General features: G+C 40.5%; 1 protein-coding gene across 1 annotated transcript; it reads left to right on the forward strand.

The window, feature by feature from the left end:
- Nucleotides 1–1,647: 1,647 nt before the first annotated feature.
- On the forward strand, nt 1,648–16,316 carry ldlrad2 (low density lipoprotein receptor class A domain containing 2). Its single transcript, XM_074674144.1, has 5 exons — nt 1,648–1,928; nt 7,724–8,209; nt 9,574–9,723; nt 9,892–10,032; nt 13,980–16,316. Exons 1-5 carry the CDS (start codon nt 1,847–1,849, stop codon nt 14,282–14,284), a joined length of 1,164 nt encoding a protein of 387 aa, XP_074530245.1. The 5' UTR covers nt 1,648–1,846; the 3' UTR covers nt 14,285–16,316.
- The last annotated feature ends 1,362 nt before the right edge of the window (nt 16,317–17,678 follow it).

Raw genomic sequence — 17,678 nt, forward strand, 5'->3', positions numbered from 1 at the left:
TGGGGCGTGTCATGTTTCCAAGTTGGAGAGAAGCTGAAGTTGATCCTTTGTGACTTGAAACACATTTCTCTTCCACTGTAAAATACCTGAAGCACAGTAGTTATAATCCTTACAATGAAGGTTTTTAAAGTTTTGGCCTTTCCACACTGCCACAGCAGAATCTGATCAAGGGTCTAATTTTCAGTACAAATTGTCTTATTCTACTTTATATGCGCTATATTCACCAGATAAGTCCATAATCATTGTCTTGGTCCAAGGTATCAGTAGAGGAAAAATTGACACTGAATTGCAAACAAATTCTAATTGTGTAGGAAAAATGTACCCATTGAGTGTGTTGTTGAAGACATTAACTTTTTTTCAAGAAACTTCATTTGATTATTTTTCTCTCCTCAGCAATTCAGAGATTTTTAAAATCTCCGTTTTAGCAGCAAGGTTTTTGCATCAAGAGCCCAAGAGCAAATGTGAAGTTCAGAAAAAAAATATAAAGGCACTTATAATGTATAGCATTGAAACATAACATTAGTCTGGCTGGAAATAATATATATCTTAAAAGGAGTCACATTGAATTATTATAATAAATAGTTCTAAATTTTCATTAATTCAAAAAACTTCTTTGAATTATTATTCAATTTATTTAAGCTATGTTTGAATTGTATACACCCATATGGCTCTTGGGGAAGATAAAATAAATTGACATAAATCTAAGGAAGATGAAGCAAAATGGCTCCTTTGATAGTTAAGGTTGTAGACCCTTGCTCTGTATCATGATGAGTCAAACAAATAAGTGGTCATAGACCTATTACTTTTGCTGTTTTGGTTTTAACACCATCAGCCCATTCACCTACTGTCAGGAGATGCATGCCCGTAATGAGACAAGGGAGTACAGTAAATTACAGTTGCACTTATTGATTGAGCCACAAGAGGGAAGCAATAGACAAAGCTTTACAAATAGGATACAACAAAAGAGTCCAGTAACTTCACTTCCTTGACTCTTCCCAGAATGTCTGGAAAAACAGAAAGGAAAAAAATGAAGAAGCAATAATATCACAAATATTTCATTACAAACATATCATTTTTTTCGGAAATACAAATCAGGAGAAAAGGTAAGTAATTTGTTCGTTTTTTTTTTTTTTTTTCAGATTGATTGCAAAAATAAAAATGTAGAATTCTATAATAAAAAAAAAAATACATTAGGGCAGTCCTATGGCTTTTGTCAGACAATAGCCCCTGCAGGGTATACCCTTTAGTGTTTGGAATCAAACAAAAAAACAACAACAAAGGGTTTCCTTTTATATGTATATATATATATATATATATATATATATATATATATATATATATATATATATATATATATATATATATATATATATATATATATATATATATATATATATATATATATATATATGTGTGTGTGTGTCAAAATGTAAACCTGGTATTTCAATGCACATTGTCTGGGAATAAGATGAACTGCTTAGATTTAAAAAAAAAGAAAAAAAAGTTGAGTGATCTTCTTGGAGTGAAGATTTTTCATCAGTTTGAACTTTTTCCGGTTACTTTTCGCTGATTGGTTTGCTGTTTCCATGGAAATCGCGGAACACTTGAACGGATGGGACCGCGAGGAGGCTCAGAGGAACTGGAAGCTTTATGATGGAGAGCAAAGCAGACTTCCTGACTGAGACTTAGACATCCCTCTCTGCCCTGTGTTCTCACCTCTCCATTTTTTTTTATCTGAGGGCACAGATGTGACTTTAAATGTGAATTATTTTGTTTCCCTAATGTCTCATCTGTGAGCGGAGTGTCCCGGATTGTGTCTGCTGTGCCCACGCGCCTCTGAGCCTGGATGATGGAGGTGCAGGGCTGTTGGCTCAGGCTGCTCCTCATGCTCTGCTACATGAGTTTCTACGGCTCGGCCATTGATACCGGTAAGATTCCACAAACTGGAAACTCTGAAAACATTTCACTCTCACTTTTAGTACGGGGAAAGTGACGTCAAACGCGATGCGCACGAGACAGGTGTGCGCAATTCAATGTCTGGTCGTATAATGCTCATTAAAGGCGATTTGTCTGGGTATATGTCTCAGATACGACAAACAGAGTAGTTGTAGAAGTTTTAGAATTTACACAAACCGCTGTTGATGTTAATGTAAACCGTACTCATTTTTCTTTATTTGCTGGTGGTTTAAGTCAATCAGGAGCTGAAAAAGTTCTTTCGGCCAACTTTTGTGTGTAAGCTGCGACGGAAAAAGATTTATTATATATAATTTTCTTCTCTGTTTCTGTTGCGGTTCTCCTTTAAAAACAACAATAATGAATGGCGTTCTTTGCTGTGCTTCCTCTTAAAAAGTCCAGAAAACATGCTCCAGATTTTTGAAGACCCATATTTTTGGAAACAAATCCTTTTTAAAAGGTTTAAATGACGCATGATTCAGGTGTGATCAAAGTCAAAGTAACAAATGGAGGTGATCATATTTTTTCTTTTTTTGGAAGGTCACATCTCTTTTACTCTCTTTTGTCTGAGTGTAACCACCATACTGGTGTGTTATCAAGAAATTAAAAAGCAATGATGATAATCTGTGTTCTCTAAAACATCCCGCGTGTCTTGTGTCCCAGCACACACAATGATAAAATACTGAAAACAACCTGAATTAAACAGCAAATTTTAAGACATGGTTAATGAGCCAGAAATGATGGATGAAACATCACTTCAGACTATCTAGACTTGCTCTAGTTTTTTCTTGAAATCCTTAAACAGAAACAAGGATTTGTAGTTTTTAAACTCATCTAACTTCTTGGTTATAATTTTTCTGTTGGATGGTTTCTTTTCGTTCCCTCAGGAACACAACTTCAAACTGTTTCCTCAATGCCCCTGTGAAATAAGTTAACACTGCATTTCAGATCCAGATTATTATTTGTGTTGGCAGTAAAATTTAGAGAGCGGACTACTGTTGTTTTTGTGTTCTGAACAACAGTTACACTGACTACATACCAAAACAGGCCTAAATATATGATGAACTTACTCAATTTACACTTTTAAAATTCTCTGACATATTTGTCTGTGATACCAAACGGGATGTACACAATCATAACTTTATTAAACCATGCATAAGTGTTGTCACCTTCACTAGAAAATCTCTCCACAAAAAATCTTTGCAGTCACTTTGAACGTCTGATTTTCACTATGGTCCAGATTTTAAAATTCTTAATTTCTTTCAAAGTCCTGTGAAATTGATGACAAAAAATTAAACAGCACTAAGAGTTTGTACAGATATTTCTACAAAAACAAAATAGTTCTTTAAATGAATGCAGAGTCTACGTCTGTACAGTTCATGGGTCGTAAAATAAGCAGCTGGTGATAGTTTTGATCTAAACTCTGGGAGACGGTGTCAGTATTCAAGGATTTAAAACACTGGGGTTGTTTTTTTTAGCCCCACTATCCCCACAGCATCCATCTACAGGCTCCAACTTACAGGGGTTTCAAGATATTTTAAGAATTGCTGCTGCAGTGACTGAAATTATTGTAAGTGTTGGACATTTGTCAACCATGACAGCTCCACTGCTGTCTGTGTTGATGTCATACACATATATCATCTGTTATGTCTTAAAAAAAAAAATTCGCAGTAAAAGGTTGTAAAACACTAAGACACCCTCTAAACTGAGCAACTGGATTGGTCACAAAATTGTCCATGTTGAACTTCAAATATTTCATATCCATAGAAATTTCAAACTTAAAGTCTTATTTTATAAAACATATAATAAAAATCTTGAAATTGAGCCAGATATTTTAGAAGAATGCAAAAATTGGCTGTACACTCCTGCTGGCCAAGCTTTGTCCAAGTCTTCTGCTTCACTAAAGACTTTGTTTTACCTCCTGTGCCTTGGAAAGTGATATCATGCTGCTTGGCTAACCAATAGACTGTAAAAAAAAATGGACATCACCTTGCTCAGCTCGAAGTGAAGTTGCCACAAAAACTGCTCCCCCTGGTGGCTGGCTGCAGTATAGGTCAAAAAATCCATCTCCCCATCAACACCAGATGGGCTGTGGACAAACTTTGAAAAATTAATACACCTCGTAGAAATGTTTCTCACATTTGATTGTTTTCGGGGTCTAAAGATATTATTTGGCTGCCTTGTATGCAAGTCTTCTTTTTTCTGAAAAGTTTATTTTTCATTGGTTACTTGAGGTTAAAAACAAGACTTAACGTCACGTTTAACAATGATTGACAGCTGCCCTTCTTGTGTATTTTTTTCAGGGATTGTAAAATGTGTTGGGAAGAAGAGCCAAGCAGGAAACTGAGCTGACTAAGCTAACCCAGGAAGCGTACTAAAAAGTTATTGCCCTGCACCAAGCCTTACTATTTATTCATGTAGAAAAAAAACAACTAAGAAGTAATATAAGTTAGCCTGTAGCTATTCTGGTTTTTACGTGAGATCTTTATAAAATGTAAAAACAAACAATTATCTGCCTTAGCATGACTGTAGGCGCCCCCTGCTGCCAGTGTGTTGTAACTACATTTCACGCTGCTTGGTAGATTTAATGACATCATCTCCCTCTCTTTAAAGAGACACTAAACCCTAGGCTTTCAGGTGCATCAGTGTGTGGTGGTAATAGTTCAAGTTTATTTGATGCCAGTTCAAACAGGACTATTCAAACATTCACACAGCTGTTTAATGGTTAAGTATTGTTGCCTTGCTGTGACTTTTCTCAACTCTAATTTTTAATTCTGGTTCAGGATTTGTGTGTCTGTGTTTGTGTGTAATGCCAGATTCCCTCCATATGGTCCTGCTGGTCTGCAGCCCTCTCAGAGGAGCTGTTTGTTTTTCTATACTGTAAGGGACATAAACCACGTCTGCCTCAGGTTCAGTGTACAGTGATTTAAAGGGAGCGTGTGTTGAGTCACCAGTGTGTGGAGAACACATGGATGTACAGTGAGGCTGCTGCCCTTTTCCACACAATACTCCCTCAGAGACATTTCTCACTACAGTCTGTCACCTAGACCCTCGGCCTCTCTCCTCCCTGACTCTCCTCTTTCAAATGGACTCCTTTTTACGGTGAACGTGTTTAAAAAGAGTTGACTTTTCGGCCTGTAGTAATCTTTATAAGGGACTCGCTGTCCTCTGGTCACCCGTGTTTTGGACGGTGTCCCCTGAGGTTTTGTATTTTCTAACTCGATGCAAAGGGGCCGAGCCGTTTCCCACCAACAGGGGCTCCAGGGCTTTGGGACATTCCTGGAGGTCAGAGCGGGAGGATCTGGTTGTCTCCCAGGGAAACTGAGCTAATAAACTCCAGGGGTGGTCGTAAATTTTCTCATTATTTGGCCTGCAGCCCAGAGGCAGGGGGTGGTGGGCGGCTGAGTGGGGGACGCTGATGCCGGATCTGCCCACCCATCTGTCCGGGTCCTGCTGTGGATGAGCTTCAGCCTCTACTCAGACAACAAACGTGCTCATCACAGCTGATTTGGCAGAGTAGGTTTAAAAGGACATGAACTAGGATATTAAAAGACATGTCTTGGAATTTCTCATAGGTTAAAATCACTCAGACGTTACATAGGACGAGCCAGTGCTGTGTTATGTGATGTCTTCTTATGGCATCATATACTCTATCAATAAGTTTACCATCGGTTTCATGATTTATGCTCAAGTCTGTTAAAGTCATAATAACATAGAGGTTTCAAATTAGGGAAAAATTACCTGATTTTGAAGATCCTAAAAGTGTATTTACCTGTATCATTGCTTATCACACCTGCTATATTTTAATCTAATAGGTACCCATCTCTCTAAGCAGGAATCTGTGGAATCTGTGGATTCCACCCAGGACTGCAGCCAATACAGCAATGCATGTCCTAATGTAAGCTACATGTAAATGATTCATTCCATGATCAGACCATATCAGGTTTTGAACCTTCTCAAGTTTAAATTTTGTAAAGTGAGAACTTCCTTGATAGAAAAAGAGAACAGTTTAAACCATTGGTACATTAGAAAAAGAAAGGTTCCTGGTTCCAAAACCAGGTAGACCAGGGGCCTGTCCTGGTGGAGTTTGTATGCTCCTCCCTCTGCAGGCAAGGTGGAGCTCATGCTGAAGAAAAACTGTTGCACAAATGGTTCAAGAATTGTCTACAAATCCACAAATATGAATTCTGGCTCACTTGTAAACAGAAGTCAATTTGAGTGGCCTGTCTCAGATCTCACTGATGGTTTATGTGTAATTGTGTGCTCAGTAACTTTGCATGCGTTCACAAATTGGCTATATGTAGAGATGCAAACATACTTGTGAACTTGTTCATGTGTTTATGATTCTAAGAAGGTATTTGTGCAGATGTTTGTGGATCCATTGTGCACTTGCAAAGAGTTTTGCAATAACATCAGCTCCACCGCTTCTTCCAGAAGTCCAAAGACATACCTCTATCGGTGTGAGTGTTTGTGGTTCCCTCTATCAGTACATTTACATGCAGCTGCAGAAAATGGACTATGAGCTTAGTCAGCTCAAGATCCAACTATTGAAATAAATGTCAACAGCTTAGTCAGACTGAGATCAGACTAAGCATAGCTCGATTGATATATCTAGATAATGCAAATGCTATCAGACTATGGTTGGATTCCACGGGACTCGGCAGGTCTCGGTACGCCTCTGTGTTCAGCCGGGAGAGGAAGTAGATGACCATGATGAAATGGGTCGCTGCGCTCATACAGTCTTATACGTACATACTTAAAACATGGAAAGATATAGCTGAATCCATCTTGGCTATTGTTGTTACAGTGTTGATTCCTCTTCAGGTGAACCGAAAGTATTTGATACGTCCGCAGCTTCGCTTACCAGAAAAGTACACAGCCTCTATTGAAGCAGAGTGAGATTTTCTTGACCAGAAGTCTGATTCTCTTTTCTGCATGTAAACAGACAAGGCTAGACCCCTTGCTGTGGCTTTACAGCTAAGCCTTGCTATGACCTTAGACCGCTCTGTGCATGTAAATTTGTCAGCCTTGTGATGGACGGGCAACCTGTCCAGGGCATACCTGAGGCTGGCTCCATTCTCTTGTGACCTTAAACAAGAGAATCATTTCAATAGCCGATGGACAACCAATAAGGAAGTGTTACAAATATCTAAAAAAAAATCAAACCAGGCTCTTTATCTAAGCTCTATCAACCAATTAATGCTCTAACTGAAATCTGAGCCCAATGGGCCGTTTCCTCTGTAATTACACTTAAGCAAGGATAAATGTTTACCAGCCTACTTATCCTGCCAACACAAACATGAACACTATCATAAAAATTAAAGATGGCCACAAACTGACTATTCAAACAACAACAAAAAACAGATTGAGCAGGTCTAAAAGTATTTAAAGGCTTTTACTGGCTTGGCACAAGATATTGTCGTCCCCCATTTCCAGTTACAGCATTAAAGGCTTCTTCAAAACTCTTCACCAGGGCATGTGGAGTAATTTATAGATCTATAAAAATGACGTTTTAACTTCTAAGAAGAAAAATAAATAATATCTCATGTTCAGCCTCTGTTAATATGTAGCAAAGAGTGTGTAATGGACGTTCTTCTTATGTAGTGTCTTGTTACATGAGAGGAAGGTCTTTTGGATAGGTCTTTATGTTTAATGCTAAATCGTTTTAATTGATTTATTAAGATGGAACCACAGTTCAGAGTTTTGTTGCAGAAATGCTCCATGTTTAATTTTGTCTCTCTCGGGCTTCTGTCTTTTGCTGTCTTCTCAGTCAACGTGGTGGACTTCTGTGGTCAGACGATTCGGGGTGATGGCATGATTGTCAACTCTCATCAAGAATCCAAGAAGTATTATTTTGTGACCATGGCAACAGACTGCCACCTCACCATGCAGGCCAGCTCCCCCAAGGATAAAGTCCAGTTCCACTTCCGTTTCTTCCTGGTCTACAGCCTACTGAGAGTGGCTCCTCTAAGCCCCGCCCCCATTTTCCCAGAGTCTCCTCGTGGCTCCGCCCCTTTAAACCCCAGACTGGAGCCCACCTCTGGTGAGAGCTCAGGTGACCCGTGTCATGCTGGTTCATATGTTCAGTTCTATGATGGGCGGGACAAAAACTCTCCCCCACTTGGGCCTCCTCTCTGTGGAAAGAGCCCGCCTCGACCAGTCCTGTCCACAGGAAACTACTTGACCCTGAGGCTGGTGACCCGAGGAACTCAGCCCAGGGTGGACTTTGTGGGAGACTTCACCTCCTTCAGACTGGGTAAGAAAACATCGGCCTGTCCTTTTAGTGCAGTAATGCCTCTTCTTACAGGTGCCTGATGATATCACATTTTCAAAAAGCCAAAAAGGAGAGAAAACACCAACAGGCTGGATCAGGCAGATAGATCCAGAGGGGGCTCAAGGTTCACTCAGGATACTCAAACATTTTGACAGCAAGAAACCAGTGTTTCAGCTGATCATTAAAAAAAGATTTTCCATGGTCTGCAGTGTTAGTAAGGTGTGAAATAATCCAAAGACGCAAGTTAAAAACCAAAGTTTGAGCAAGACCTTATTTAAAAGAAGCACTTAACAGCACAGGATGCCTGTGTTTTGTTGAGTACTTTCTTATTTGCCTGAGAAAAATAACACATTTTTCTCCAATTTAAATATTTGTACTTTGTTTGAGCCTTTATTTTATTATCAGCAGGGTAGTTGATACACTGATGGAGGATGCTCCTACACTAAGAGACCATCAATATTAACTGATCACATTTATACACATTCACACTCTGCTTAACAACAGTGAGAAGTGAGTAAACCGTTTTCTATGCTGGAAAAAAATTCTTGGTTTATTTTGTAGTGATAGTGGACACTGGAGCTGAAGTGTCTAAAAGAAAACCGAAGAGCTAAAGAAAGCTATAAGCTCTATCACAGATTGATAAAGCATGGGCTAAGGGCTTAAACAGGGGCTAATCTGTTTGTGCTAATGTTCATTCCAACCCACAGTTGGAACAGACCACTGCAGTTATTCTGCAGTGGTCTGTTCAAACTTGAGAGTCTATCAATAAAATGAAGAGTGAGGTTATGTTAGCTCTGCTTGGTGAGGTTGGAGTTGGTAGATGAGCTCTGGTAGAACATAACCAGGATTTGTTTATGTTACACATTATGGACACGTTTCAGAGCACCAGGCTATGGGTAACAATAAATTTATCTGATTACCAAACTGCATTACAAACTGAGTGTTAAAAGGTTGATCATTATCCCATTTCAAACAGTAGCACTTCGTAACTACTAAAAAAGTGCTTCATCAATTTGCATCCTGTAAAAAGTTGAACAAAGAAACTTAGCTGACAAGATCTGCTTCTCATTCATGTGCTTCAAAACAAACACGTCTTGGTAAGAGCCTCATCCTCACGGATGCAAGTGATTATGGGAAAGGGAGTCTTTATCCTAGAAGACCACTACCTTTCCTGGATAGTGCACATGGTCTCTACAAAGCGAAAATACATTTTGAAATATTTACGCTTTGATTTACAAGAAACTCAAGGAGCAGCTTTTTTTATCTTTCTTCTTAGCAATCACATTAATTTTAACACTGATGGCTCACTTCTACTGTATATCCTGAGCTGTTGTCTGTCTCTTCAGGTTTCAACCACTCAGAGTGCAGCAGTGAGCCTTACTTCACGTGCAGGAATGGAAAGTGCATCCCACTCAGTTTGGTGTGTGATGAAAAAGGCATTGACAACTGTGGGGATGGAAGTGACCTGGAGGAGAACCTGACTACAGGCTGTAAAGGTCAGTAAGGGAACAGACGCTGAAATAAAACACTGATAAACAAAGTCACAATCTGGCATTTGCTGCAGTATGCTAAAAATCGCAGTCAAAGCTAAAAGCTTGTGTTTAAACCTTTGTACAAACTTGGAAACAAAAACCTGGACGTTGTCACCAAATTGTCTTCTTCAGAGGGTCAGCTCTTACCTCCTGAACCTCCACCAACGATTGCAACCCAACCCCCTCCTGTTGTGACTCCACCTACTGTGCAACTTGCTTCACACATGAACTGTGGCATGCCTGACAGCACACCAAGCCGAGAGTCAGTAACAGGTGAGAGACCGCTGTGACAAAGCCTTTTTAAACTGTTTCTGGTACCCAACTCCCCGTGTTTATCCTGCAGGCAGTTTGTTGTCGAACTAAGTGCTCATTTGGATGCAAAGTGTCTTTATGAGCAGGTGTAAAACTAATGGAGGCCACCATTGACTCGTAAACAATAAAAGTTGATGTATTGTCAGGGCAGGGAGCTGCCTTTTGAGTGATCCGTCTCTATAACAGTGTCAGAGGAGCAAACAGAGACTGAGTGAGCCAGACTGTCAGAGTCTGATTGTGTTTCAAACCCAGCCAAGTTCCCTCGAAGAAACAGCTATTCTTCTCATCCCGCTGTTCAAGAGAGAGAAAGAGAAGAGGTTTCACATCCATCTGCTGTGCAAATTAGAAACAGTTTATTGGCTGAAGTCCTTTACACAGTACTCGGGTCTGCCTGAAGAGAGTGAGGCACCACAGGCTGGATGATCTCACAGATTCTGTAGAAAACAGTTTTCACACAAACTCTTGATACTGAAAACCCAAACAGCAAGTGTGCTCAAGACAAGCGTACAAGAAAATGAGTGTAGCATTGCTTCAGGTGAGCCCTGAAGTCCAGCTCAGTAGGGATGGGTACCGAATTAGTACTTTTATAGGTACTGACCTAATTCTGTCAAAAGTACCGGGTACCGATTCATGTAAAATCAAAAGGTACCATGTTTAGGTACCTAAATGCATCTTTGTGACTGTGAGGGAGTAGAGGAGTAGGAGATTTTCCATGTTGGACATAATCACATAGAGGTGTCCCAGTCCGATATTGATATCGGATATCGGCCCGATATCAGCAAAAGAACAAATATCGGTATCATATCGGAATGCATCTAAAATCTCCGATATAAGCAGTCCATTCCAGACTCCGCTCCTGCTGTTTTTATTTGATTTATTTAGGTTATTTTCTGGGTCTTCTAATTTATTCTTTATTTTATTCAATTACTAGTATATTCTTATTTTTAATGTTAAAATTTGTGTTACCCATTGGTTAATAATAAATGGGTCAGTTTTTCCTCATACCTACTGTTGCTGATTACTGTTCTTTGAATAATATCACTTAATCAAACCTTTTTTTAAATGACAGACATACTACAGAATAAGTAATAAAAGTAAGCATGTTAAATGCTGATATCGTATCGGATTAATATCGATATCGGCCAATACTCAATGCTGCAGTATCGGTATCGTATCGGAAGTGAAAATGTAATATCGGGACATCCCTATTATCACAGCATTGCAAGGTTAAATATTGAAGAATTAATGTGTCAAATTGAAAAAAGGTATATGTTTTATTTTTGAATAAATCAATATTTTTACTACACAAACACAAAAAAGTACCGGAAATTGGTACCATTGAGTACCAGTACCGATTGCCAGGTACTGGGCATCGGTAATGTATCCTTAAGGTTATATATTAAAGAATAAATGTGTCAAATTAAAAAAAAAATACATGTTTTATTTTTAAAGGAATTGATATTTTTACTACATAAACACAAAAAAAGTACAGAAAATCGGTACTGTTGAGTATCGGCACTGATTGCCAGGTACTGGGCATCGGTACCGTATTGCTTTAAGTTTAAAAGGTACCCATCCCTACTGCTCAGGCTCCTCCTTTTCTGCTGTGTCTGATTTTAGCAGGATCATATGTATTATCACCCATGCTCACTCTGCTCTGTTCTTTGCTTCTGCTCTCCCTGCCTTGATTTTGGATTTTTCATGTATTCACATTTAAGTGAGGGTAGGTGTGCTCTCCACCCCAGACGTTGGTATTCTACAAAACAGAACAGAGCCATACCACCGTATATATCCTTAATCAATGCATGCAAATGATGATGATGATGATGATGATAGCTTTTATTCGTGATTGCACATGTTTCAGAACAACAAAATTACATTTTATTTACATCACATCTAAGAACATACAGTGACAGACAGGGGGAGGACAAGAGTAGGTGAACTGAGGCCAGCAGCATGCGCAGCACCCCGCTCAGGTGAGAAAAGGGAGTACAGGAGGGGAGTAGAGGAGGAAAAAAAGCCAATACCAGACTATGCTCAAGAATGGGGGGGGGCATAGTTTGAGGATAGCAAAAAACACCTCAGCATATAAGCACATGTACAACAAACAAACAAACTTGAGGACTTGTGCATGTGTCACTGCACAGACACTGAGGGACACGCACGCAGCCTTACTTTGGCACGTGTGCATCAAGCCTCAGCAACTGAACTGTAACAGAGCCAAAAAAGGTGTTGAGTCTAGGGCAAATAATTTTGATAAAAGTAGTACCAGTCCTTACAAAACAGTCAATGTTGTTGAGAGTATAAAAATGAGATATTAAGGGTTTTTTGAATGTGCTTACGTTGCACAATACAAAACATCCTTCGCCCAGCTGCAGCAAATATGCTGGGTTCCAGTCCTAAAAGGATTATTTGGTCTGATACCATACATTAAAGTCAGACAGTCCTAATAACTAGTCCAGTGTGATGTGTTTTCCAACTTGGCTACAAACTCCCTGCAGTGTTCCCCACAGGAGTCACGTGATGTTATTGTGGCTAGTGGGATGAGGGGGGCCTAATGTTGTCGTACACCTGAGATACTGTACGACTATGGACAATGGGGGGACATGGTCTTCTTGCCTCTTCAGAGGGGCTGACTGAACCTCTCGAAATCAGCTAAAAGACATGTTTCAACACCATCACATCACACCATCACACCATCACGGGACTCTTCTGAAATAAACAGAAATCATCAGTGAGGTTACAAGACCTGTCCAACTATTCTGCATTCTGGGTAATAAGGGAAAAGACTAATAAAGTCCTGTGGTGACCTTTTTTGTGTTTTCAACATTGGGTTTATAGTTTTTACCATCCAATCTTATTTGATCTAATTTGTGCCTTTGCCTGACCAGATAGAGTGCAGACCAATAGAGTGTGTTTCTTCTAAAGTTTGAAAATTCTGTGAGAGAAGAGAACAGATGCTACCTCAAGGTTTTGTATGATATTTTGATGGATGAGGCATCGTAGTCACCAGACAACCTGGGACAAACATGTCCCTTCACAGAGATAGATAGACAGTGTTTGTTGTGCATGAAGCTTTATTTAACTTCTTATAAATTAGGTTTGTATGGAGCCTTTCTGTTTGTAATTCCCTTGCACTCATCAGTACAGCCTCCCAAGTTGTAGAGCACAAAATGATGAACTGTTTGTGTTTTATAATAAAATCAGTCAAAAATATAAAGCTATAACTTTTGCCTGAATACAAACCACCTTTTCTAATCTGTTACGACCCAGGTGTAAATATCATATCACCAAACATCTTTACCTTCTGACTTAATGTTGCATGGCTGTATGAGTGATGTCTGAAGAAAACATTAATTTATTTTCATCTCTGACATGTGATGGATTTTAGCAGAATTACTGTTAGAGGGTATCCACATTTCCACGTTGTTAATAAGGCTTTCCGAGTGTGTGATTTCAGTCATTGAGACAGTTCCTTTTGTTGGAGTCAGGGAGCGTCACTGCTGACACTTAGACCAGAGCCACTGAGGCTCGTTAGAGACGGATGTTGTAAAATGTTAGAAAGGATGAAGCACTCTCTGTTGGGCTCCTCTTGTTTGTAGAGTAAGAAATCAAAGCAGAGAGGGCGCCAGGGAAGGCAAACAAAGGAGACAAGGTTCAGACAAGTTTAGATATCAGGCAGACACACAGTCTTTGGGAATCCACTTTGAGAATATCACTCTGTCAGATAAAACGACGACTGTGCACCAGAGAGCATCAGCAGGACTGAAGCCAAAGGAGAAAAGTGGGAGGGAAAACGATATAAATGTGACACTGAAAAAGTTTGTGTGCACATCTTCACCAAGCCAAGGAGTGAAGTCATTGCTTTGTCTGAAGATGTTTTTATTTTTTTCTCATCTCACCCTCAGACTCTCCGGCCTCACTGTCCCTGCTGGTCCTCTACATCCTCCTGGGCGTGGTGGCTGGGGGTCTGATGACTTGCTGGTGCTGCTGGTCTCCCGGCTGGTTCCTTTGGCGTGTCAGCATCTGTCGTTTCCTACCTTGCTGCAATGTTCCCTGCTCGTCCTGCCAGCTCTGTGCTCAGAGCTGCCTGCACAGCAAGGAGCACCGACTGGCAAAAGTCACACCACACACACCGGCCAACGGGACTCTCGCAGGGCCAGCTGCAAACGCCACCAGTGCAGAGGAAAATGTCACGGTGGCAACTGTTTAGACCAGATCCAGGTCTGTTAGGATGATCAGTTTCTACACACTGGGACTTGGGCTTACCACACTGACACTGAGGCCAACATGAACAGCTGATGAAGCAAAGACTCTTCTTTGCTTACAGTCAACCATCCTCGCTGTGCTTTAAACGTGACGCAGGAAAAGACTACTGTTTTGTTTTCTTTTTGTTACACAGAGGTGAAGCAGGGTACAGTGACACTATGGACTGTGTAAAAAGTGTGAATATATCTCAAGACACTGAAGAAATCTCTCAGATTCTTACATAAAGCGCTTGTTTTAGAGCTCGAGGTTTAGTTTGAGCAGCTTTTCAATTGAGTATTTCTTCATTAAACAAGAAAAATGTCTTTCCTGCTCTTTCCTGTGCAGTCCATTGCAGAGCACTTTGACCAAAACTGTTCCTCAGAGTCTTGCTGAGCAGACGAACAAAAAGTCACCCACCTGGTGACAACAGCTGCTCTCTGTGTGAGAAATTCCTCTAAACTTTCCGCTCTGCAGGCAGCAGTCCTCCATTGTTCTCAATGTGAAGTTTGGATAGTTGAGCTCTTAGTCTTTTAGTGGTGGTCAACTCTGGGATGATCACTTTTTTATATCTTTTACATCTGTGGCAGCATAACTCAGATTTTTTTTTACAAACTATCACTTTAGGGACTGTGTCTGAACACTTTTCTTACATTTTAAAATACAAGATATTTTTCTTCCTAAGTAGGACAAAATGTTTAGAAGCCAGTTACCGCTAGATTACTAAAACTATTGGATAAAATGATGAGATAAAAAGATCTTGTTTCTTCCACCTTTTATCTCATAGTCGTGACTTAGTATCTGTCTTTTTTGTCATAATTTCACATCTCAGCCACAGTGACTCAGACATTTGAATATTCTGATAAAATTTACATTAAAAAAGTGAATCGTTAGATTTGAGCACTTGCAGACTTGGTGAACCTTGCCCCAATTAAATCCATGTTTTCCATTTGAGTTGCCATCCCACTCATCGTTGGAGCGTGGAGTACCTCAGGGCAGTGTGTTCAGCCTTCTGTTGTTCTCCCCGTACCTTAAAAAACTGGTGACTGATGATGAGCAGTGACTCTGTACAATGACACAGGTTTCAGCCACAGTTGTTTTAGCGATATTAAGACTTTATAATTTTATACCCATACACAATCATCAACCTCTTTAATGGTGCACAGAGAATAACCTTGCTGAAGTCACTCTGCCATGTCTACATCAGTGAAGAGGAGGTGGAGCATGAGAGCAGCTTTCATTTCCTGGGATTCAGCTTCACGTACGAACTCTGGAGAAGAAACTCGCTCAGCTTTAGTTCTTTGAAAAACTTTTTAAAAACCTGTTTATTGACCTTCGAGCAGTAGATTAGAAGTTGACTGATTACAAAGTGGTATGAGATAAACAGTCAGTCAAGGAAAGAAGGGCTCTGTGAATTACTGAAAACCTTCAGTAACATTATATATCAGTTCTCTTTCTGGGACATCCCTGTATGTTTTTGGGGTGTTACCTGAGTTTTACCTATGTGGAGTACTTGGTGTCTTTTTGTCCTCTTCACCCTCCATCTTCCTACTTATTGCTTACCTGGTTTAGACTTGAAATCAACTCACCTGCCCTCCAGCAAGGTATCAGCTTCTGCTTGCCTGCCTGCCGCTGTGACTTGTACCTGCTGTCCTTCTCTTCAGGACCTCCATCTTTACTATGCTATTGAAGCCCACAACTCCTCTTCACAGAGCACTCCCTCACTCCACCAGCAACTCTCACTATCACTACCCCTGTGATCTTTTTGGAATAAAAAAACACTTTTTTGACACCTTACCTGTCTGAGTCTTCCTAGGGGGTCACCTGTGTTTGTTCAGAAACTTGTACTTGTCCTGTTCCAGTGATGCTGCAATTAACATCACATACACAACACACTTAGTTTTTTTGTTATTTTGTATGTGTTCCAAAAGTACCTTGTACCTGTGTTCCCTCATTGGCAAATGCTCTCATGTGTCTCCCATAGACTGTCTAAAACATGGACATAGCCTCTACGATGTTGCCCGTCAGTCTCGCTGTGAGTTTCCTTTCAAACAGCTACAGGGCGCCTACCAGTCATTGTCTATGCCCATGGTAAAATCAATGTTTTAGACCCAAGCCTTTTTTTTGACCAGGCTGTAAATATTCTTTTTAATGCTGTAAAAGTCTGTTTTTATAGCTAGGTGTGTACGTGACTTCCGGTCTTTCTGCAGCCAGCCTCAAGCAAACGAACAGCAACATTTAGCGCTTCCGCATAGGCTTCATTTTTACTAACTGGATGTTGCCCTTTGGTGCCTCCCAGTCAATAAAACGTAAAAATGTGACCTCTGGAGGCCCTTCATTTGGGTAAAAAGAAGACTCTACGAAGGTGAAAAGCCAGGATGCAAAACTGTCTCTGGCCCCTTAAATACGGTAAGATACTTAGTGTATGTAAGGGGCAGGTCTGGGCCCATATGCATAGAATAGAATAGAATAGAATAGAATAGAATAGAATAGAATAGAAAATACTTTATTTATCCCCGAGGGGAAATTCAGGAGTCACAGCAGCAATCAAGAAAACAAAAGTAAGAAAGTGTATAGAAAGTGCAAAAAGGTCCATAAGAAAATAGATGACGACATCCCGTCCACCACTCGTCCACCACTCTCCAGCCCAGCCAGCCTCCACCTCCACAGGGTCCAGAACTGATCCTCCCCAGCAGTCTGTTCAGTCTCTGTCTCCTGGATCCTGTCTGCTCACAGCAGGCGAAGCTCCTCCAATGTGGCGCCGGCATCCGATGTCAGCCCCATCAGCCACGTCCGTGAACAGCACAATGCCGCTGGGCTAGCACGGCTAGCTTGTCCATCCCACCGGGGATAGATCCCACGTTCCCAACAATGATGGATGGAAGGACAGGTCCACGTTGTCACCTCCCAGCTCACACCCGAGAACCAGCACGTCGTCTTCACCTCCTCCTCCTCACCTCCAGGGAAATCATCAAGCCCTACACTAGTTAGCATTGACATGCTACAGGCTGCTAACAGCTAATTTCACATCTAAATAATGCAGCCATGGTTACATGTAGGATCTCCAGACAAACACAGGAGAAAAGTAGTTAAAATATCGCTCAAGCCACATAAAGTTTGGTATCCATGACCAACAATGAACCATACAAAGTAATGATCCACTCCAAATACAAAGATTACAAAAAAGAGACTAAAAAAATTACAAGAAACGGACAATGACGAGAAAGCTACTGCAACAGGCAGCTACTTTGGCAGTGTCCAGCATGAAACCAAAGTCATTACACAAATGGGACCATGAGTCGTAACATACAGTAATGAAACGGACAATTTTTCTGTACCTTTAGCCCCATGGACGATTGCCA

This window comes from Halichoeres trimaculatus, unplaced genomic scaffold (genome assembly GCF_033239565.1).
Source record: "Halichoeres trimaculatus isolate MK-OKI-2021-1 unplaced genomic scaffold, fHalTri1.1 fHalTri1_scaffold_1, whole genome shotgun sequence".
NCBI lineage: Eukaryota > Metazoa > Chordata > Actinopteri > Labriformes > Labridae > Halichoeres > Halichoeres trimaculatus.

Excerpts from the sequence above, each read along its gene's own strand:
- ldlrad2 (XM_074674144.1), top strand. The coding sequence starts at position 1,847 with ATGATGGAGGTGCAGGGCTGTTGGCTCAGGCTGCTCCTCATGCTCTGC. Across the intron at positions 1,929-7,723 it reads CGGCTCGGCCATTGATACCG|TCAACGTGGTGGACTTCTGT; the intron begins GTAAGATTCCAC and ends CTGTCTTCTCAG. Across the intron at positions 8,210-9,573 it reads CTTCACCTCCTTCAGACTGG|GTTTCAACCACTCAGAGTGC; the intron begins GTAAGAAAACAT and ends CTGTCTCTTCAG.